The sequence below is a fragment of the Parasteatoda tepidariorum genome, chromosome X1 (genome assembly GCF_043381705.1).
Source record: "Parasteatoda tepidariorum isolate YZ-2023 chromosome X1, CAS_Ptep_4.0, whole genome shotgun sequence".
In the NCBI taxonomy this organism is placed as follows: domain Eukaryota; kingdom Metazoa; phylum Arthropoda; class Arachnida; order Araneae; family Theridiidae; genus Parasteatoda; species Parasteatoda tepidariorum.
In genome coordinates this window covers 26,809,659-26,833,149 of record NC_092214.1, presented here as the reverse complement: position 1 = coordinate 26,833,149, position 23,491 = coordinate 26,809,659, and the positions used below count along the sequence as shown (strand labels likewise).

The 23,491-nt window shown below is 27.8% G+C and overlaps 1 protein-coding gene across 1 annotated transcript in view; it reads left to right on the top strand.

The window, feature by feature from the left end:
• The first annotated feature begins 9,250 nt into the window (after window positions 1–9,250).
• Window positions 9,251–23,491, top strand: part of LOC107440325 (trypsin-1) — a 29,992-nt gene continuing 15,751 nt past the window's right edge. Inside the window, exons 1-3 of the mRNA XM_016053222.4 lie at window positions 9,251–9,372; window positions 10,755–11,266; window positions 11,456–11,562. Of these exons, the coding sequence (XP_015908708.1) occupies window positions 9,288–9,372; window positions 10,755–11,266; window positions 11,456–11,562 (704 nt within the window). The 5' untranslated portion in view covers window positions 9,251–9,287. The remainder of the gene's footprint in view (window positions 9,373–10,754; window positions 11,267–11,455; window positions 11,563–23,491) is intronic.

The following is a 23,491-nucleotide window of genomic DNA, read 5'->3' as shown; positions in this document are numbered from 1 at the left end:
AAAATCTCCATTGTTTAAAGAATAATGATAGCTCTAAAACGGTGGATGTTTAGAAGCTGATATTTGCAATACATTTAGAATAAATATTTCTAGACTAGACAAATTGCATTGAAAAAGGTTTAAAAGGTATATAGATCTGCACGGGTCGTTGTGTCGCAGATATACTAGATATACGCAGGTATACAGGCGACGCAGGACGTTTCGTTCTCTAGCCGTTTTAGCTTTTCTTTTTTACTTATTGAAATTTGAATTTTTTTACACAAATATGCAAAATCAATGCAAAATATTCGTTAAAAATGTAATGGTTTTTAATTCGTTTTTCTTAAATTTTATCTGCTAACATTTAACTTTTTTTCATAGTTACGTCACTGACAGAATGAGCATGATAGCGGTTAAAAACAAAACTAAATCTCCCCTTCCCAGGTTGAATAAATTTCAAATACTTAATAACCATTTGAAATTCCCGATTTCCCATCACTGGAAAACAGGCCGAAATGTCGTGTTTACGACGCAGTCAACTAAAAAAATTAATTTTATTATAATATATTTTAAGAACTTAAAACCATTTATATATGACCATATTAATAAAAAAGTAAGAAATGGAATTGAATATTTATATCAAAATAGACTAATTGAAATAATAATAGGATAAAATTGAAAAAGGACTGATATAGAGGTACCGAAATGTCCTGGATTTTATATAACATTTCAAAATGGAGGAAATTCTAAAAGTTTTACTGACATAACTTCTGATTAGCCAAAATGAAACTATTTAAAGCAACTTTTAAAAAATATTAAAATTAAAATTTTAAATTTCGTATATATCTTTCCTCAAAGATTATTTATTTCTATAACTACACGAAAAATGATAACGACGTTTGATAGTAGAATAATCTGATCAGAAACGCAACTGAGTTTTCGTTAATTTCCTCTTATTTCATCGTCAAAAGATAATTATCATTCAATAGGAACTTAAAACATCGTAAAAGGAATTTCGCTTATTCAATTTAAGCAAATAATTCAAACAATTTTTCTTTAATTTGAGAGATAATATGCATGTATTATTTAGTTTTATTTCGTCGTATTCGTTTTTTTAATTATGAAAATATATGTAGCAAATAAGAACTAAATGAAATGTAAAAAAAATTATTCGTATAACAAAGCTGAAGCTAGTCAAATTTCGTAAATTTACGAAATATAATAAAATTTACCGTGTTTCTGACTCGATTGGAACAACAAAAAGCTAGGTACACTGTAAATAAATTACATAATTACATAAATTATTGCTAAATTATTGCTGTTTGAAAATGTAAATTATGATAATAAGTACCGGCATTTAGGGTGCCCGTTCATCCATTTTTACCGATCCATTTTTACATATAGCCAAAAATCCGATATACCGTACCTTTGACATTAATAATTAACTTAAAATCACTGTCTCACATTAATTTAATAAATATTACTGTAAAAATTACGGTATTATATTTTACAGTAAAAATAGATTTTACAGCTAATTTAATTAATACTGTAATTTGATTCAGAATTTTTTACAGTGTAATTTCTACTGAAGCGCTTTGCAAAAATAACAATAAAATATGGTTTTGTAATTGTGATACAATATTTTAATTTTATCACGATGTCTTTAGAACAGGGAATGAGAACCATTTATTCGGTTAAATTTACTTTTCATTTCTGTATTTTTTTTTTTTTTTACTAAATGTGAGTTAAGGGGACATGGTACCTAAAATTTGGCTAAAATCGATCAAAATATCAAAATCAATTTTTTTAGCTAGAATTGTTCTTTGTACTGTTTTGCACCTACTCGCAAAATTTTAGACCTCTACGACCAATAATTATTTAGATATCGAATTTTTCACAAGTTGTAATCAAAATAAGTTTTTCTGAGGCAAGCAGAGGCTTAGTTATTTTTATTAAATCTACGGCTGAAATATAAAAATGAATTGAAGTAAAGTGGATCATTTGCATCTAGAATTGTTTGCTTATATTTTTCTCAGCATTTTATCTATGGTATCGAATTTTATATTATTGTTAGATTTTAATCAAAATCTAGTTTCGTTTTCGAAAAAAACTTGCTTTATCAAGATTACTTATTATATTTTTGCTTTATACATTTTTATATCAAAGTAATTGTGTTTCATAATTCTATTTCTGAGAAACTTAATTGTTTTTACCATGACACGTTTGAAACGAAGTTCAAAGGCTAACAAATCTATCATTCAGAAACGATGGGATCTTGCAGAATGTGAAAGTGAAACTAATGCATTTGTTGACAATGCTGCTGAATCTTCAAATATTTCTAAGCTTTCAAGAATTTCAGATGTTGGCTACACCAAAACTGTTTGTTCTGAAATTCTTGATTCAACAAAATACATATTTATAAGTGTAGATACCTTGAAAAATCTTTTTAATACTGTTCTTTGGAGCTGTTGCAAAAAATCCACTCTAGATATTGAGTTGGGAGAGAAGTATGGTTTTTCTCACCAATTAAAAGTTATTTGTAAAAGTTGTGCATTATCTGACTCTAACATATATACTAGCAAAAGAATTTCGTCTACCAATGGCAAATCGTCACATTTCGATGTAAACGTACGTGCAGTACAAGTTTTTCTTGACATAAGTGGTGGTCATGGAGCTATCAAATTCAGTTTTTTACCACTTTTTTTAAATTTATTTTTTACATGAGTAGCTAACACAATATGAAATATTTGTAATATCATATTTTACTATTATGCTAAATACCTTTTAGAAGATATTTATGAGTGTATGAAGTTCTTATAAAGAAATATTTTGAATAATTTAATTGTGTTTTGACATTGTTTTGTGGCTAATAAAAACTTTAAACCCATTTTTCTCAAAACCAATTTTTCTAAATTTCCGCCTTCTATAAAAGCCTAAGGCTTTTTTACTATTGCATGAAATACTTAGATATTTGATACACAAGTTTGTGATACTATGATGATTGAAAAATGGTATGGATTTTTTAATCAGTTTAGAAGTTTTTTTTTAAAAAATTGTCGAACTTGAAATTTTTGAATTTTTATGCTATTACGCTACATTGCCTCAGAAAATAATCTTTTTCAAAATTTCTAAACATCTCTCTATAAAATGAATACCATTTTCTGTTAAGCACCTTTCAATGATGATATTGTAAAAGTTTCATGGAAAAATAAGGAAAATTGAGAGAGGAGTAGTGTTTTAATAAATAGTTGAAATTTTTGAAATTTTTTAAAAAAAATGAAAAAAATTTTTTTTTTCAAATTTCTGAATTTAGGATAAGTTCTTCATAATCCTTAAGAATATATTTCAATCAATAAATTGTTACCAAGGTTAATAATAAAAGATTTGAAAGAAAAGGTACCGCGTCCCCTTTAGGAGAACTGTAATTTTGAAAACCAGAATTTCTAGTAAACCGTTGTCATATGAATGAAAAAATTACCGAATAAATGGTTCAAATACCGCATAATTTTATTTCTTTAATCAGAGTTTTTTTAACCAGAAATGTTTTTACCATACTGTACGGTAATCTAATGCTAATTTTTTTTCTGTGTATTAAAAATAAAAATTCGCTTTTGTTTCCTTAAAAAAATAATAAAAATTCAGAAGCCCTTTTTTTATCGAATTTATAAATTAAGATAACTGGATTCCTTAACTTTTGGATGTTTGATGCACATTTAAAATTGTCTGTGGGGTGCAACGTGTACTTATACCTCTTCGTTGGTGTACTCTGGGCAACGTACTAGTAACGGTAAAGTGGTCGATAGCTTCTAATACACAGAATATGGTGAAAGTTGAAATAAGCTAGTGTCTTTCAATCAAGCTTCCTAAGAAAAGCAACTCTTCAGATGTATTAAAGTGTCATGCTCTTGATACTAAAGACAAGTGGTACCATGAATCTGAGTGGTTGCATACATACACAGATGGCTCCTTTCATGAAAATGTTGAGTCGACAAGAGCAGGAGTTTATCTAAACTTATTCTCTTTGTCTGCCTTTTCAGGAAAATACGGAACAGCTTTTGATGGAGAAGTAGAGACTATTCGAATTGTTCTTTATCACTTAAAGATTTTTGACGACAAAGTAGATTTTAATTTCCAAAGCGCTATTCAGGCAATAGGTTCAACTACGCCGTTATCAAAAGAAATCTCCTAGTGTTGGCAACTCTTGCCAGACTTGCGTCTAAAAATGAAACGTGTTATAATTAAGTGGATATCTGATCATTGTGTCTTTTTGGAAACGAGCTGGCTGATGGTAGAGCGAAAAAGTTTTCGAAACTTCTTCAAATGAAATCCTCCCCACTATCATTCAATAAAATTATATATCAATCAAACAATAACTAGGCATTTCAAATCACAGGTTCATGTCGGAATACAAGCAAAACTTTGGAGCGTGGAAGATTTCTTGAGAATTCCCAGCAGTTCACGACAGCAGGCTGTAGCCTAATTTCATCTACTAATCAGACATGACTGTCTGACAGAACTCTTACACCACATTCGAATCTTTTCATGCCCTTGCTGTCCTCATTGCGACTCTTAAGACCCATGCATAGACAGCAATTCCGTCAATGTTCAGTTCGTAAGAACGACGAAAAAGCGCTTTATTGGCAGGCCAGAGAACTTTTATGGCAATGGCTTAGGCCAATTCCCTTTTATTTTCATTTTTGTTGTATTTTTAATAGTTTTCTGATAGTTACTTGCCTTGCCATTAGAAATAAAAAAATAAAAAAATAAATGTCTCCAAAAGGGGTAGTGGATACTAATGTGGACATGGGTTAAATATTTGATAAAAAAAAAAAAAGAAACTTAATAGCAGATCACGTTGTTTCACTCCACTTAATTTTCTACTGTTATTACAATTCCGGTTTTTAAAATTTTACATTACTTGCTGGAATATCTCTACGTCCGTTTCAGTTCGTTTGATTTAATGTTTTGGTGATTGGAGATTTTGTGGTATTAAGATGTTTGCGGTTCAATTTAATCTTTCAGCGAGATTATGATTAACTAAGCCGCAGTTGCTCAACGAAGTATTTAAACTCAAAATGAAGATAATAAGAGAAAAGAAACTATTTGTAATGATAAGTATATGAAATAAGATTGACAAGAGTATCATTTATGAGATTTGTCGTATTCTGCATAATACTTTTAAATTTTTTTCTTTATAAATCTTTGATTTTGAAATAAAGTCGATCCCTGATGAAAATGATTTGTTAAAATTGCTGATAAAATACTTACTTTTAACCAAAAAATTTCAAGCTTCATTTCGTAATAGTAATTCAAAACTAAATTCAAATTATATTTATTTTAGTTGTTAATTGCAAACTCTTAAAATAAACGAACTCAGAGGCTATGGGTGTAACAACAGAAGTCAGAATTAAGAGTAAAAATAATATTACTACTTATGACTGTTATAAGTTATAGTAAAAGAATTATACACACTTTCAGACACAAAACTCATATTTTTAATGATTCAGCAATCGCTAAGTCGTATTGTGTTATTTTTTTCAACCATTTCGTTGTGAAACGTGATTTCTAAAGAACTTTACGAAACCGTTTTTTCACTCAAGTGTCATTTTAGCGAAATTATTATTTTTTTTATTTTATCTCAAATTTCATCTGAATTTAAAGCTATTGCAATTGCATGATAGGAAGGTACAGGGGTCAGCTCACTCATTTGTCAATATGTACATTTCTGGCGACGTCTGAGAACTTATTCACTCCCACTATTTTTTAAATCGTTTTTCTTTCTATCGACAATTGTTTTTATTAATATATTTAACTAAGCTTAATACTTTTGACGAAATTCACTTATACTAATTATACGTCTTCTAAGAAAGCAAATTGAATTCATGAAAATCATATTATTTTTCAAATAAACTCTGAAAAAAAAGTCTCATAACTTATATTTAATAAATTAATAAGAGCAATTGATGTAACCGCTTCAACTAATAAATACAAAAATTCATGACGAGTTTACTTCATCAACCATCAATATATGCGGATATTATATGTTTATTTATGGAAATATTTAGAATATGACACAAACTAATACTATGATTTTCAATTTATTTTCAACTAAATTTCTAAAAAAAGTGTAAGGTAAGGATAACTTTCAATTATAACAAATAAATAATTGAATGTTAGAATGTATTTGTTATAAGAATAGTTTGTTCTATGACGTTGACATTCATGTATTATTATTTAAACGTTATACCAAAAACTTTCACCCATAAGAAACAAATTATTCTTTAGTATTGCAATTAAATGTATATTAAAAATGTTTGTAAAACTTTTAAATGAAATTAAAAAGTTTATTTCCAAAGTAATTTTTGATAATTTTTTGAAAATTACTTATTTTATGACTGTAAACAATTATAAAACGAATTGTAATTGTAAATATTACATCAACATTATTGATAATAATAGTATAAAATTATAGTGAAACTTATTTTTATATTTATAATATCACGTAATACTGCACTAATGAAGAGTATTAATTCTTATAATGGGTTTAATATATTTTTTAAATCAAATAATTACAGTTATAATTAACCCTTTTTGTAATTACGCAAACATTGCTTCGATTTATCAAAGCAAACTATTCGGAAAATATTTTTATGACAAGTTTACTGTCATAACAAAACGAAAATTATTATTATAACTTTGTATGATATTATAAAAATGAAAAAAAATTACTAATTTTATAACATTGATTACTATAATTGTTTCTCAAACTATTTAAAACAGTATCAAAAATCATGTATTATAATTTCATAAAACTTTGTTTTAAATAGTTTTTATTATTTATGTAATAATTGTCATAAGTTAAAATTATAACACTTATTCAAAAAAAATTATTTTTTCTTTATGTCCATTATAACTAAAGAGACAAAAAACTATCTAGATAAAATCTGAAAAAGTAGAATTATCAAGCTATTTTTCTGTTTTTTATCACACGTAGAAATCAAATCAGTCATGTGTAAATATTGTTTGTGTTGCCAACATCGTAAGTATTGTAGAACAGTTTATCTCAAATTATCATTTCAACACACAAGATAAGCTTGAGAAAAACTTCTCAAATTGCATTAAAAAAACTCTAGAATAGTGTCATCATTATCAGCACTTTCTTATCTTTTGGCATACGTCATACGTTAGTAAAATTGATTCGGTTAACTTAAGAATATCTGTTTTATCTTCGTAAGAATATCCGACACAAACACCCACGAAAAGCTTAAAACTAGTTTTAATTAAACATGTTTTCCCGGAAATTTCAATAATGAAACACATGAAATATTTTTGGAATAGTTTAAAAAAACTGCTGTTCCATAACTTTTACAGTAATAATTGCCATAAAATCTCTGAATCACTCTAATAAAATAAATATTACAGTTAAAAATACGGTACAATGCTTTACGGTAAAAAGGGAATTTGCTGTAAAATAGATTTTACGGAAAATGTACCCATAGTACATTATCCAAGTACTTTTACCGGAATTTTTTACAGTGTTGTCATTGCAGAAAATTATGACTAAGCGAAATGTATTTCTAAAGGACATAGGACTGAAATGTAATTTTATTATTATATTTTATTTATTATTATCTATATTAAAAATAAAATAATTTTTAAAATTTTCTTATTACGTTATTTTTAATTATTTTTCCATTATTATTTTTTATTCAAAATGCTTAGAATGCTTCCTGAAATGATTTTTCGATAATCGTAGTCATTGCATACACCTACGTTTCTCCGGCACCAGGGCACTTATGTTTCTCAGGAGCATTTGAACGGTTATATAAATTTCATTTATTGTATTTATTTATTTACTGCCTAAAATGGCTTTTTAAAGCAGTTGTTGATAAAACTTTTTCAAGAGTTTCTTTTGTTTTGCAGTTTGCCGCTAGTTTGTTTATTAAATAGCAAATATTTCGTTTTAACTAATTTTTTTAAAACTTTTCTCGTACGGTTTGTCGGTATTTTCGCATCCTTCTTGTATCGAAAACAAGTTTTTTACATGGAGAATTGACAAACTGTATCATTATTTATATCAACAAGTTAGAAGCACGGTCCATTAACTCATATGGTTAGAGCCCCCAGCTAAAAACATAAGGGTCAAGGGTTCGTTCTCCCCAAGGCTATTGTTGCATATTTATTCATAGTCCACATTTTAAACAATTTTCGTTACTATAGTTTATCTATGCGATATTTTACTTATAAATTTAATAATTAGTAGCAATAATTATGTGGCTAAGCAGATTTATCTAAGTATTTCTCTCTAGTTATGCTTAATACAATCACATCAGACCTTAAATTGAAGTTTACTGTCAGTATCAAATTAACAAATGCAGTTATAAATTCGTGCAAGATACTTTTAAATGCGCATTATCCAATAAGGTAATATTTATTATTAAGAAATAGAGATCATTTCCTTTTAATTCAAAGTTCAAAAAATTTTACTTTATGGCTATGGGATTATTGATTAGACAGTTAAAATAGAGAACTCCTGGAACATAGGACTAATTTTTGCCTATTTTTAAATTTTTCATAATTTTCTCTTTTAACTAAAATGTCCTTCTAATATATTTGTCACAATGAAAAGCAAAGAAATATGTTTTTTATGTCTTCTAAACAAGCAATTATTTTCATGGATTATTTTTTTAATTAGCATTCCTCCATATCTACTTTTGCGTACTGTTTAGTTCCTGTGTTCATACTTTTAAAGCTTAAAATAAAATAGGCAACACTATTCTACTTTTGAACAAAATAATTTATTTCAAAATATTTAATTGTACTTTTTATCTAACCAATTAAATACGCTAACATACTATCCCATCAAATTTAAAATTACAGATTCGAAATTTGCCAGATTTTGCAACTTGTTTTGGAAATCCAAAATCAAAATTACAAAATTCCCCATGTATCCTAACATACGCACGATTGAAATAAACAGAGTTATTTACGCGTTTTTTTCGTAACAGTCCAACCAAAGAGCGTTCTAAAATTTGTGGTATTTTGAATTTGAATTATTCTTTTTCTGAATGAGATGGTAATGACCGATATCTAAGTTCTGGTCCACATTAAACAAATCATTTACACCAAAAAAGCCAAAAATGCATGTGCGGCTTTCTAATGAGCATTCAGGAAACAACTCAAGGAAGTAGGTTAGCTTTCCCTTTCGTACCCAGAGAATAAACGACAGAGGTTATTTCAATCAGGTCGCAACTTCAACACTCATATAAAGCTTTCCAACACTTTATACTTTTCGTTTTTTCATCAAAATGAGGAAACAGACCGGTGCAATGCGAACTTTAAGAACTTTCTCTTCTATCGTCTTTATCTTAGGATTTCTTTCTTTCGCTGATGGTACGTACAATATGGGACTTTTTTTTTTGGAGATTAACTGGACTTTTTTTAGCAATTGCTTTAAAAAAAACAGAAGATCAAATGGATTTACTAATTAAGAAGTGGATGTTATAATTATTGATGCTTTGATCTTAATGAGTTTTTTATGGAAGGAGTATGGATATGCTAAATTTTTTTTAATTATAATTAATTAAAAAGTAATTTTTATTTCATAAAATAATAATGAGCACTCTTTTGAAGCACTTTAAAATATTCGAATAATTTATGAAATTTTATTGTTGATGGAATTTGATAATTTTTACTAAAGCTAGCTTATATGTCACTAGCTTATAAGCATTAAAAATTTTTAAAAACGCTTATGTAAAAGCATATAACTGAATAAATAAAAGAATATGATAAATGAAAACATTTTAATAAAAATATCAGTAAACGATAACTGTCATGAAACATACTTTTTATAATTTTCAAAAAATTTGTAAATAGTTTGTCAGGTATTAATGAAAAACTAAGAGTATGCAATTGACATTGAAATTATGTTTTAACACAGAAAAATTATAAATCATAAAATGTTACATGATTAACATAAAAAATAATTGAAATGAAATGAAGATATTAAAAATGTTAGAATATACATTAAACTGATTCCTTTAACATAGCTGTAATTAATGAATATTTGAATAATTAATTATGTATGAATAAATAAATATGTAATTACTTATGAGTAATTTATTCTGATTTTTTCTTAAAAAAATTATGTTTAATAAATGGTTAAAAAATAGGATGCAATTTTTATGCTATTGAAACTTCCACAATTATGTAGTTAAAATAACCTTAAGTTATTGTATCTATTCAATTAAGGTATGAAAGAAAATGACTCAAACTTCAAAATTTATAGATTATGATTCCAAAATTAACAATCTGCAATGTTTAAATGTAACACAACCTTTCACTTTTTATACAATTCTGAATTAAACATAAAATGATAATTTTTCTTACTTCAAATGTTTTTATTAACAGTGCTTTTCATTAACGGTGAAAACTGTTATTGTAATTAAAAAAATATTTTTTAAAATACTATTTGTTAAAATACTGATTTTTATGTACTTATTAAGCGAATAAATTAACTTTTAACTTAGAACACTGGTTGAGACAACTATTAAAAATATATCAAGTTTTCAGAATCTATGCTTGTAAAGGTAAACTACGTTATAAATGTTGTAATTATTGTTCTTTACAATTTTTTGCAATAAGCAAAATCGGGATAATAGTTTAATACAATTGTGTATAACGTTTGAATATAAAGAAGTATTAAAATGTCTTCTTATAATATAAAAAATAATTAATGAAAATAATAATTATAAATTATAATAAATTTGATTTAGGATACTTCAAAGCTCCTGGAATGAAAAAATTGAACACTCCTTTCGATCATTTACTGCGCAAAGGACCGGCCCATTTAGACACTGAAAAAGATTGGGAAGAACAACCTCCTTTTAGAAAAGATTTTTATTCTTGGAAAACACCAGAAACGTATTCTTTCTACCACAGACCAGAACATCAGAATCAATATAACGAACAACCAGCTGGAAAATCTTACTTTACCAACGATATGTCTTTCAACACGCACCGGATACCTGGAGTTTCAAACTCAGTCTTTAAAACCAATGGTCTTTCGAATCTAATGAGCTATGGTGTTGGATTACCTACATTTTTGCACCGAGAACCAATTTTTCCGAGTTCTGTAACAAGCAGTAATTATCAAGAAAACCAACCACAATCATTTGAACTTGATGAAAGATTACCCGAATCAAATGAATCTTTGGGGAATGCAGACAAAGCAGAAGAAAGAGTTGTTGGAGGAAGAGATGTTCATGATGGCGAAATACCTTGGCAGGTAAAGTATAGTATTTTAAGTCTTTTCAAATCAGATGCAATTTAAGACAGACAAAAATTTTAAGGTAGGTTCTTGAAATTTTTTGAACTTTTAAGACTCGGATTAATTTTCTGGAATTCTAAATAGGTAAGTTAAAAGAAACCGGGTGCTGTAAATGATCAAATATCTTACCCGTGTATTTCATTTCAGGTATCTTTACAAAGAAAATCAATGAAAAGTGGACGCATTTTTCATATTTGTGGAGGTTCTATCTTGAATAGAGAATGGATTGTGACTGCAGCCCATTGCGTTGCTCTGTAAGTAATATTTTGTTTATTCAGATAGTAATAAATATATTGTCATAGCTAAAAACCAAATAAGCATTGATAATATGTTTCATAGGTACAGTTATATATTAAAAATTATTGTTAGTAACTATTGCTAGCTGCAAGAGTTTAGTTCAGGCATATCAAAATACCAAACAGAACATGATTTGAAGATATTAATTTATTTATCTTACGGCAACTATTAAAAAAATAAGAATTCTCAGCCTTAAGGATTTAATGTTTAGGACAGTTCAGATGTAATATTAGGCTCCTATATATAAAGATACACTTGTTGACCTTTTTAAAGACTTAATTAAAGAAGGTTTCCTTTTGGCTTAGAAATAAATAGTGATAAGACCAAATACATGATAATGGATTGTAGGGGAACGGATATAGACACTGAATTATAAATCAATGAAATGACAAAATTTGAGAGAGTTAGGTAATTTAAGTACTTGGGTTCAGTTGTCACTGAAAGCAATGATATAATGCCAGAGATTAATCTCTGGCATAATATCATAGCAAAGACTAAATGCTGGAAATCGCAGTTATTTTGCACTTAAGAGATTGCTAACATCAAAAGTAATAACGAGAAAAACAAAGCTTCAGGTTTATAAAACTATAATCAGACCAACCGCTATCTATGGATCTGAGGCGTGGACTCCAACCCAGAAACAAGAAAAAATGCTGATTACCTGGGAAAGAAAAATTCTTCAAACTATTTTTGGACCTGTCAAAGAGGGTGATCGGTGGAGAAGGTGATACAATTTTTAAATTGCAAGACTATTTTTAAGAAAAAGATATAATAAATTATGTAAAAGCAAAGAGAATTCAATGGCTAGGACACCTTGAGAAAATGGAGGAAAACAGAGGCACTAAGAAGATATTCAAGGGGTAATGCTAGTCAAAGGAAAAGAGGAAGGCCGGTCAAAAGATGGTTTGACGAGGTGGAAAAAGATCTTAAGACTCTAAAAGTCCGAAACTGGAAGCAAAGAGCTAGAGACAGACGACTTTGGAGGAAAATTGTTAATGAGGCCATGGTCCAACATGGACTGTAATGCCAGGGAGTTAGTTTGTTAGTTATATAAAGATAGGTGTCGGCCAAAATAGGCATGGTCTGCATGTTAATTGCTAAATAAATAAAGTATAATAAAGCAGTTATTCCTGACAATAATTATTAGGAAACATAAAATTAAGGAAATTTTTAGTAATAAAAGTACCAGTACTAACTCGCATACTCAACCATTCCATAATAGGGAGAAGGCTCTAACGGCGTATGATGACAATTCTGGTTTTGGCTTGCCTTGTAATTTTCGATCCGTATGATGAGTCCTAATTCTCTTTAAAATGAACATTATTGATCGCAAATTAGAATTTAAGAAAAAAAAGTTATTAAAATCTAACGAATCACCACACAAGAAGATGGAACTAAAAACATCAAAACAACAGTAATTGACAGTAAAAAACTTTTTATAATCGTCGTTGAACAGCTGAACTAATTTTTGAGTTAACGACGATTAATGTTCAACTCCCAGGCCTTGTAATTTTGAACCCAATACAGAAGACAAGAGAGCTTCTGGATCAAGTATTGAGATAAATTTGTCTTTGTGGAGGACTTTTTGATGGAACTAACACGCAATTGCGTTACATGGAGAGTAAAATCACGAAAACCTCTCACGGCTAGCCTGATGGCAAGGGGACTCTAACTCATGATCCGTCGTCTACCACTGAGGATATTATACGTTAGCACTGTGGTCATTGTAAGTCAGGTGTGGAACTCGTATCCACCAGCCATCGTTGGGGTTCTAACCCGGGTCACCTTTTTACGAGGCAAGCGCTCTATCCCCTCAGCATTCCTGTATGAAACTTGAAGGCGTTACTAATAGCTATTTTTAATTGTTCTCCGTCTTCTCTCTCTGGCAATCAAACAGTGATGGATATTTTCGATTCCGATTTCTGTTCTAGTCTTACGACTCACTAGGTTTCAAAAGCGTTTTCAAATTTTAGTAAATTAAAAATATTAATAAAATATTAATAAAATATTAATTTGAATATGACTTTAAATGTTAATTTGTTATCTCTATTGAGCATACTTTTGACTTTTCCGATATTATTTATAAATCAATCATTTCACAAGGAATTTTAATTATTTCAAACAAAAGTAGCATTACAATTTCTCAAATACAAAAAATAATTTTAGCTACTTGGAAAATGATTAAAAACTTGTATCTAAACTGTTAGTAGTTATTTTCTTTTGGTGCTGTTAATCGCTTTTTTGTTATGAAAATTGAGAAACAATACATATGCTTACTATACGATAAATACCGTTGTTACTCCGTAAATCAACTAGAATTTAAAAAGAATACAAAATTTTAGAAGTCCCATATCTTTCTGACAATAATTATCACTCTGACAACAATTTAATTTTAAATTAAGTATAATAACAGTGATTGATTAAAACTTAAATAAAAAATACTTTTTCTGTTCAAAAAATATTTAATTTCTCAGGTTCTGGCCTTTGCTTTAGTTATGAATTAACTTGCATTAAAATTTCTTATTTGTTATGTATGAAAAAATAAGAACTTATTTAATTTATACTTGTGTTAATATGGTTTTGTCCTAAATACGTGAGAAAAAAAGCAACTTTTTGTGTAATGATTTATTTTTTTTCTAGCATTATTTCTTTATAGTCACATTTGCTATAACTTTTATATGACAATAAAACGAAGGATGAAAAAATGACAATTCATTGTTTTTCGTAAAAATATTTATCTATCTCAAACAGATATAGATCTAGTTGGGACAAAGCAGATAATAAAAAGGATAGCTTGGAAATATTTAGAATAAATTTGTGAGAAATATCATTAAGCGATTGCATTTCACTTCATTGTTACTTTCTTCACATAACATCTATATAAAAAAAAGTTTTTTTTTCATGTATAATGTGAAATAAAAAAAGTTTTAAGTCATCATGAACAGTGGTCATTGTACGTGTGTCATGATTCAAGAAAAATTCTAATTCATTAAGCTGCAATATTGAATGTGTAGGGGCTTAAACTAAGATAAATTGTATGGTCAAAACTATTAAGCTGTAATAAAAGTTACCATATTTTTTGCTGTATGAGAACACTAAAACACTCGAGTAAGGATTTTGATAAAATTAATAATAAATTATGGTTTTAAAACATGCGATAAAATTTGGTAAATGTGATAAAATTTGACAATTTTATGATGTTATCTTGAAACATTTCATTGAAATCATTTATTTGGTAAATTTTATAATTCAGTTTTATACTTTTTACTGAATATGTAGAAAGAAAAGTAGTATCGAGTTTGTAATGACACTTGATGAAAGTACAGATATAGCAGAATCGTCCATACTTACTGCTAGAAATTCTTCAGGAAAAATGGTTAAATAACAATTTATTTAATTGTTATTTTACCATATTCAAACAAAACAGTCGAATAGCCATTTAATAAGATGATATTAAAATTGTTAACTGTGCAAGAAACAGTTTATTAACTGTTTTTACCTAAACTACCAGAATTTTATCGCGCAAACTAGGACCACCTAATGAAGCTAAATAGTTCCTTGTAGATGGGTACATACTGAAAGAGTGAGGACTAATCTGTCGATTTCATGAAAAACAGAACGGAGGTTCGAGTTCACTGTATTTCCTCCATTTCCTTTAAAATACGAAGACTGTAGTTGCTTATTTTGGGATCATGCTTGTAAACCTTTGAATCATCTTAAATCTTTAAATGAATTGTGTACAGTACAAATTGATATAAAATAACAGTATACAGTATAATCAATGAATTATGCAGGTCCAAAAACATTCATGCAAGTTTTGGTCGGAGAGTTAAATTTCTTGGTCAATTTGGATTTAAGGGGATCATAGCAGTTTACAACGATAAAAATTGTGTAATTGTAAAAAGTTTTTTTTTCAAATGAAACTATGAATATTCGAGAATGATCCTTTCAAGGTCGATGGCCGAAATCAAATTCTGATTACACTAATCAACAAGATTCCAGTAAAAGATCTTTTAGTGATTTTTCTCGCTATTGAATTTAGTTATATGCGAATTTCATGAAAATAGATTTAACTAAAACTTAGATCATACAAAGCTTTAATGAACTACATAAATGATCTCAAGTTATATGATCAAGTTAATGATCTCAACTACTATGAAATAAAGGTTTGGAGGGAAAAATGGAGTCATAACAATAAACAATGGCTTGTGATCAATAATGAAATTTGCTGTTCATCTTGACGCAAAAACTTATAAATCGTTCCCATATTGCAATCAAATTTATTTCATTGATCGATTTATTTTTGAAAGGAACTTAAAAAGCCGTTTGTTATGGTACATTTTGCTCGCATTTTAAATACATAATTTTGTTTTCGAAATGGGCAACTTTCTTCTTGTTTGAAATGTAAAATTGCAACTGACATATTGAAAAAAAATTTAATTTTAATTCAGTTACTTACGTGCAATAACTCGAATCAAAATTTAATTTTTACACGAAGAAAACAATGTCTGTAAAATTATCATACTTTATGGTTATGACATTTCTGGTAAAAAAACAGCAACATATTTCAGGTTAATGAAACAAAAATATACGGCATTTAAACCACTCATTTGGTAATTTTTTCGTTCATATGATCACGGCTTACAGGAAATTCTGGTTTTCAAAACTGCCTAAATCAACCTTAAAATTCACATATTACCGTAAATTTAATAAAAAATTCAAAACTGAAAAATCAATTTAACCGAATAATTTTTTTTTGTCACACTCTTAAAATTACCAGATTTTATCACATTCACTAAATTTTACCGCATTTTATAAAACTATATTTTAAACAAACAAACATTATTTACAATTTTTTAAATTCTTAAAAAATGAAGTGTGCTTCGTTTCTAACGTGAGCAACTTTTAAGGTCATATTAAACTTTGCTAAAAAAAAGTACATGAGGAACCGTTTCATTTTTTCATTGAAAATTGTTATTATACATTAATGGATTATAAGCGAATAGTGAAATTTAGCTACAATTTACAGCTATCGATTAGCAACTGAATTTATTGTTAATCTCGAAGCAAGATCTGATAAATCAATCATCCAAATTGTAATCAAGTTCCATAAATATGCCTAATTTTTTTTCATATATAATTCAAAGTTAGTTAAGTTAGTCATAATTGTTTTAATTCAATTTTATCATTTATTGTCTCTTTACAATTTGAGTATTAATTACCGTCAATATTTTTTAAATACTTCTTAAATATTCGAATTCTTCTTCATTACAAATTTTTTTAAAGAGATAGTTCTACAACAAGTCTTTTTTTTTTAAAAAAAATTCCATTGTTAATTTTATTTACTGTGACAGTTGGTTGACGGTCCGTAAAAATATATTAACAGTTATAAAATAACGTAAATAAATAGTTTAAGCCAACCGTGATATTTTTGAGAAATAAAATTGATACGATGCGTAAATGGAAAAAAATCCTAGCTGAACATGATATTCCGTTTCAAATTCTGATGTTCTATTTATATGCTTCAATTGAGCGAGTTTTACTATAGCTCCATAAAATATTGGTTTTCTTGCTTGTTAAATTTTTTTCAACTCTCTATAAGAAAGCTAATTAATCGATTGGACAATTGCCAAGTTTTTATTTATTTGTATGTTTTTGAATTTTTTGCTGTTTTTGAATCATTTGTGTTTCTGTCATTTTTTTGTTTAATCTTACTTTAAAAACGTTTTAATATGGCATTAATTACACTAAAAACTACTTTTTTTAAATCAAAAATAACATTTTCAAATAGTTTCTTTTAACTATTAATTTTGGAATTAAAGTATATTCATAATTTATGCTAATTACAATTAAAATCAATAGTTTTGTAATGGAGATAATATAAATGCGCTTAGTTAGAAAGCCAATGATTTACCCTTTTAACCAATGTGTTGCAATGTGTTAATTTTTTACTGCATAATATCACTTCGAATTACAAGCACATATATTTGAACGTTCACGTGAATGTTTATGGTGCATTTAACTTGCTCGTGAATGTTTATGGTACATAAAACTTTTTCAGAAAAAAAAATCAACTCAGACGAATTCTAAACTATAGAACAATTGGATGACGGATGAGGCCGATCCGGTCCTTATCGTTTGTGTTGTACTGTAATTAAAAAAAATCACTTTTTGAGAGCGTTGAGTATTTTTGACGCTTCATAATTTGATCCAATTTAAGTGTAAATGGCTTATGAAATTTCCTTTTAATTCCAAACTTTCAACTAATACTAATTTATACTTTAATGAACTTAGATTTGCTAACAAAATAAAATCAATCATCCGGAACAAAGCCTAAGAAAAAAATATTTTTATCTTTTCAAAATGAATAAATATTAAAAAAAGTAAATAAAAGAAATATAATATGAAAATATTAAATCTTCTGGTTTCGTAACCCCCTCTTCTTTAATGACATCTTTTGTTACCTCCTCCTCTTGTCACAAATTGTCATAGTCTTAAAAACCTCCATCCTTCCTTGCAAACGTGACATAGTCAAAACCAATTGAATATGGTAGAATTTATCGGGTTTCTAACTTCATAGGAACACCAAAAACCTCTTAAATTTTTGCCGAAGAACTTGTGTAATCGTTTTGCTAAAACTAGCATTAAAATATGGTTTTAAAATATGCGATAATATTTGGTAATTTAATCATGATACCTTAGAGCATGGCACAAAAACTATTTATTCGTTCAAGTTTACTTTTCTGTTTTGTATTTATTTTTAAATCTGTGGTAATAAGAATTAAAATTTAAAAACCAGAATTTTGCGTATGCCGTAACCATATGAAAGGAAAAATAACGAGATGAATGGTTTAACTATAATATTTTTTCTTACCAGAATTATGACTTTTTTACCAGAAATGTCATAACATTATGGTAATTTTACCAGATTTTTTCTCTCCATGTGCACTGTATTAAACATGGATTGTAAAACTTGAATTTAAAGAAGAGATATGACTTCTTTGAAAGTTTCAAGAATTAAATGAAATTTCAGTTTCCTCAAACAACAGATGAGCTATTAATATTTCCTATAAATACCAATCCCGATGGATTAAAACATTTGGTATAACTTTGTAATAACATTACTAGAATCGAATGAATCGAATCATTCAACCGTAGAATACGAGTCTAAAATAAACAAGCTTATCTAATTTTAGATAAGCTTAACAACACACACGCGGAGTTTCATTCTGCATTATATTCCATTAGCGAGGAAAATGAATTAAAACTTTAAAATCATTAGTTATTTTAATATTTCCTTATGCATTTAAAATAACAATATTTTTCAGCGAGTTTTCTTTAACCTAAAGGCTCGGAAACAAAAATCGCGATTTGCTTTGTAGTAGTAATTATTTAATTATTGTTATTTTTTTTTGCTACCTAAATGCATCAATGCATTCATGCAAAACTTTTCCTTATGAAATTTTTTAGCACTTAAATCTTGTGATGGATTAAATGTTTCATGTGTGTAAAAGTATGGTAGTACTTTCTTATGATACTGTTTTTGATGAACCTTAATAATTATGACTGTTACTAATTGTTTCTCAACGGTTTCAATTGCATGATGCATGCAAATTTAATAATTAGTTAATTAATTAACTTTATCGCTCCGTGAACTGCGATGTATTACTGTTAATTTTTGTTTAAATTTCGTTTTCGTAATTATTTTTTTAGTTAGTCAAAAGTTATTAAAACTAATATCATTCAAGAATGTAAATTTATTTCAAGTCCTAAAAACTTTAATTCTAATTCTTAAGAAGTCTAATTTAAAGCTTTGAAAGTTATTATATTTGTAGTCAAAATTCTCAGTATGCATTAAAGTAGTAAATATGTTCCTGCTTTCGAATTATGAGTAAAAACATATTTAGTTAATATAAACTAATATTATTCATAATATAAACAAATATTATTCAGGCGAAATTGAATATTTATTTTAACTCTATTGATTATACGACTAATAGGTTATGAAGACCAATATCAGTTAAGCAAAATTATACATGTTTGTTTTAAGATCTATGATTAATAATGCTAAGCTGTATGAATTATATGAGTCAGTATGAGTTATGGCTAGGTAAAGTTAAAGCCAGTTATAACGATAAATCACACAAGCAGAGGGAATTGTCTTGATAATGAGTTTACCGTTACTAAGAAATACACAAATTTAATGTTTAAATTAAGAGAATAAAAGATGAAATTTTTTCATTTAAATATTTTAGTTAACTATTAATTCAAAATATTTAATTCAATATACTTGTTTGGAGGTAACCTTTTATTCATTTTGATTTTTATCCGATTTTGCCAACATACAGTAGACTGGACAAAAAGCCTTTGCAAAAGCTTTAGATGTCATTGATTACCCTGAATATTTATTGTATTACAAATTTGTCAATAGCAGAAATGGTAGATTCATAATCATCAAAAAACGCTTTTTTCAAGTTTTGAATGTTTTTTTTTATTGTGTGATAGTGTAAAAAGAAATATTTGCTTTATATATATATATATATATATATATTAGTAAAATAGTGTGAAGGAATATTTTATTTTAAGATTACATAAAATCGGGTGACCACTTATTAAAGAATGCTTGCATCAAGCTTACACGCATTCACATCGCTCGTGAATTACTTTCGTTTCCGAAGTACCAATTATGAAGTGCTTTGCTTTGGATATCGCCAGTAGATTATTTACAATCGAGTACGAAATTAAGCGAGTTTGCTGATGTTCTGTATGTGTTATATATCTACGGAAAGAAATGTTTACGATTACAAAATACATGCACGTTTTTATTTAAGTCGTAGGGGCATTTAAATTTTTACATGTCTGTCAATACTAACTAACTATAAAACCTTAAATTTCTACGAGCTTCTGTTCAGATATGCAAACAAATTTTTTTTTCCGATATCAAACTCATTTTATATTAAGATAACGCGTATTCCTGCATCCTTAGTAATGATTCGTATTCTTAATAATGTCTCGCAAAAATAACTTTTTTAACACCTATGTGCATGAGTATCAAGAGAAATTGTAAATATGCCGTCTTAGATTCCCATTTTGTAGTATTTTATTTCATCATAAAATTTTTATTTTATCTTTTAGTTTGAACATTAAAACATGGTTGCATGAGAGCATTTTATTCAATAAAGCACTGCAAAAAATTTTCCTTTGCCCGAACACCAAAAATTTTGGTAACTACTTTACATGAAGTTAACGTTTCGCTAATAAGTGTTCAACTACATCGAAACCAAGGATAGTTAACACCTATTATGTTCTTTTACGCTATTTGGCATGAAGTTGCTGCCACAGTAATGTATGCTACACATAAGAATCAGTAAAGCTATTTTTACGATACAATTTAAAGCGAAATCAATAATTTAGGATGCATATCTACAAATATTAAATTGGGTTGTATGTATGCAGAAAAATTAGTTTGTTAATCAAACATACACCCAGCAAAGACAGAATATTAATATACTTTCGAAAGAAACCAAAGTTAATAGAAATTAAGTAATATGAAATTATTTTATACAATTGACAGATTTAAGCAAATCTCATGAGAACATAAAAATCTTCATTATCCGTAATTTAACACAGTTTATGTTGAGTAGGTTGTCAAATGAATTAGACAAGAAGATTGAAATTACTTGGCGAATAATCTACCACAATCAATATTTTTGATAAATCAGTAGAAATGATCGATACTTACTTGATATTAAATATGCTATTGCCAGTTTGTCAAATCAATATCAAATCAATAACTCCCATGATGTAAACAAATTGCCATATTGCGAATATCTTGAAATTGTACGATTATTTGCCTTTAAGCGTCTACTAATGGTCCAAGAGTATTTCTTATACATTTAAAACCTGCAAAATAAAAGAGTTACGAATCAAATTACTGTTTTAAGTACTGGTACTTTGAGTGCATCATCCCTAAAATTCATTTCGCCGCAAAATATTATAGTGTAATTTCTTATAGTGTAAATTTAGATTGATGTTATGATAAAAAATTCCAGTACTCTGAGTGCCAATAATTTTTTTCAGTATTTAATCAGGAGAATTTTACATTGTGCTCTACAATAAAATTCAGTTAAATAGTTTAGTTATACTCTAATTATTCGCCGAATTTATGGAACTCTGAAAAACTATCTTTTTCACCAACGAATGTAAGCTTTATTAGTGTTCAGATTTAACTCACACCCTTTGATGTGTGTTAGTGCACACGATTCGGTATTGGCTTGAAATATATTAACTATTCACGCATTTTCCAGAGTTTTTCGACACCAAATTTGGATGGCTATTACGTCACAGTTTTTACAGTGAATATATGTATGTATGCTAATATATGCATGCTAATAATGGATGACGTAATGTAGAAATTCAAAAATTTTTTTTTTACATTAAGATTTTATCTTATGCAACCACTTTTGCGATTATTTCAAACGCTTCAAATTGATTTAGAAACAATTTCTGTTTTACAGTCAAATGTTTACCAAGGACTTTTTTTTTGGCTGTACTAAAATTGTTAGCTAATCTTACTTATTCTCATACAGAATTTTTTTTTTGTTTAAATCGTCATAAATCGTTTACAGCAAGAAAAAAAATTGTAAATTCCCGAATATTCACATTATTTCGTAACTGATATATCTAGAATTATACTGAGCATCTTAAATCGTGAGCTAAGAAAGAAAAACATAATTTTCATCAACAGTTGGTAACAATCTTGCAGTATACCAATCAGTAAATGCTATATTAAAGGAATTTATGCTTCCTTATAAATTTTCTTCTGTCATAAGTGTTATAGAAATACGAGAAATAAGTCTTAAGGCTGAGCATTATAGCCATTAAAGAGCTTTTCCTTCTTCACAATTATTTCCGCTATAACCATTATTTTTACGAATCAGTAACTTTAGAATCCTGTGCTTCCGCATCGAATTTTAAATAATGCATAATGTTTAATAAAGTCTTTAAATATTACAATTCTACCGATGGTACCAATTGTTTGTCTTTAAATTGGTTTTATTATTTTTCAAATACCTAATTAAGTTGAGACGTTGAATAAAAGTCGCATATCAATGTAAGGAGAATTCAATCTAAAAGGCTTTTTCCTTGTGACCGTACCCAACCATTACATGGGAAAGGACAAAGGGGAAGACAAAAAATGTGCTGCTTATCATCCTTTAAATAAATTGACGATAAATAAATTTTAGGCTTGATTTTAGACTTTTTTTTAAAAAAAAAAAATATGTTTTTGCGTAAAAAACAATTATATGAGTTTAAACGGAATTTTTTTTATTTTAAATTTTAAATGCAGATGAAATATAATGTTAAACTATTTATCTGTAACTACATAGTTCGTTCTTGTTTAAATAATCGGAAGAAGTCCTAAAAGTTGTACAATACTTTTTTTACTGAAACCATTATTTTCATTTCTCATTTTTAAGGGATATATATATACACTGGTTATCATAAATTAAGGAAAATTCACAAAAATCGCGATAACTCAAGAAATTACACATGGAATTTTATGAAACTTACCCACAATATACAACACATAGTAAGGTATTAAACAACATAAAAAGAAATTATCAGACATTAANAAGCCGAGTGCAGCGCCACTAATTTGCATATTGCAATTTTACTCAGCTACTCTTAGTGGACAACATATGCAAATTTTGCACGGTTTGGCTTACTTTTGAAAGAGTTATCGCTATTTTTGTGATTTTTCCTTAATTTATGATAACCAGTGTATATATTTGGTATCTATCTATGCAAAAAAATGTGAAACGATAATCATTTCTCCTTATTTTCTTCTTACTATCAAAAATATTGTTCATGAAGCAAACTTGT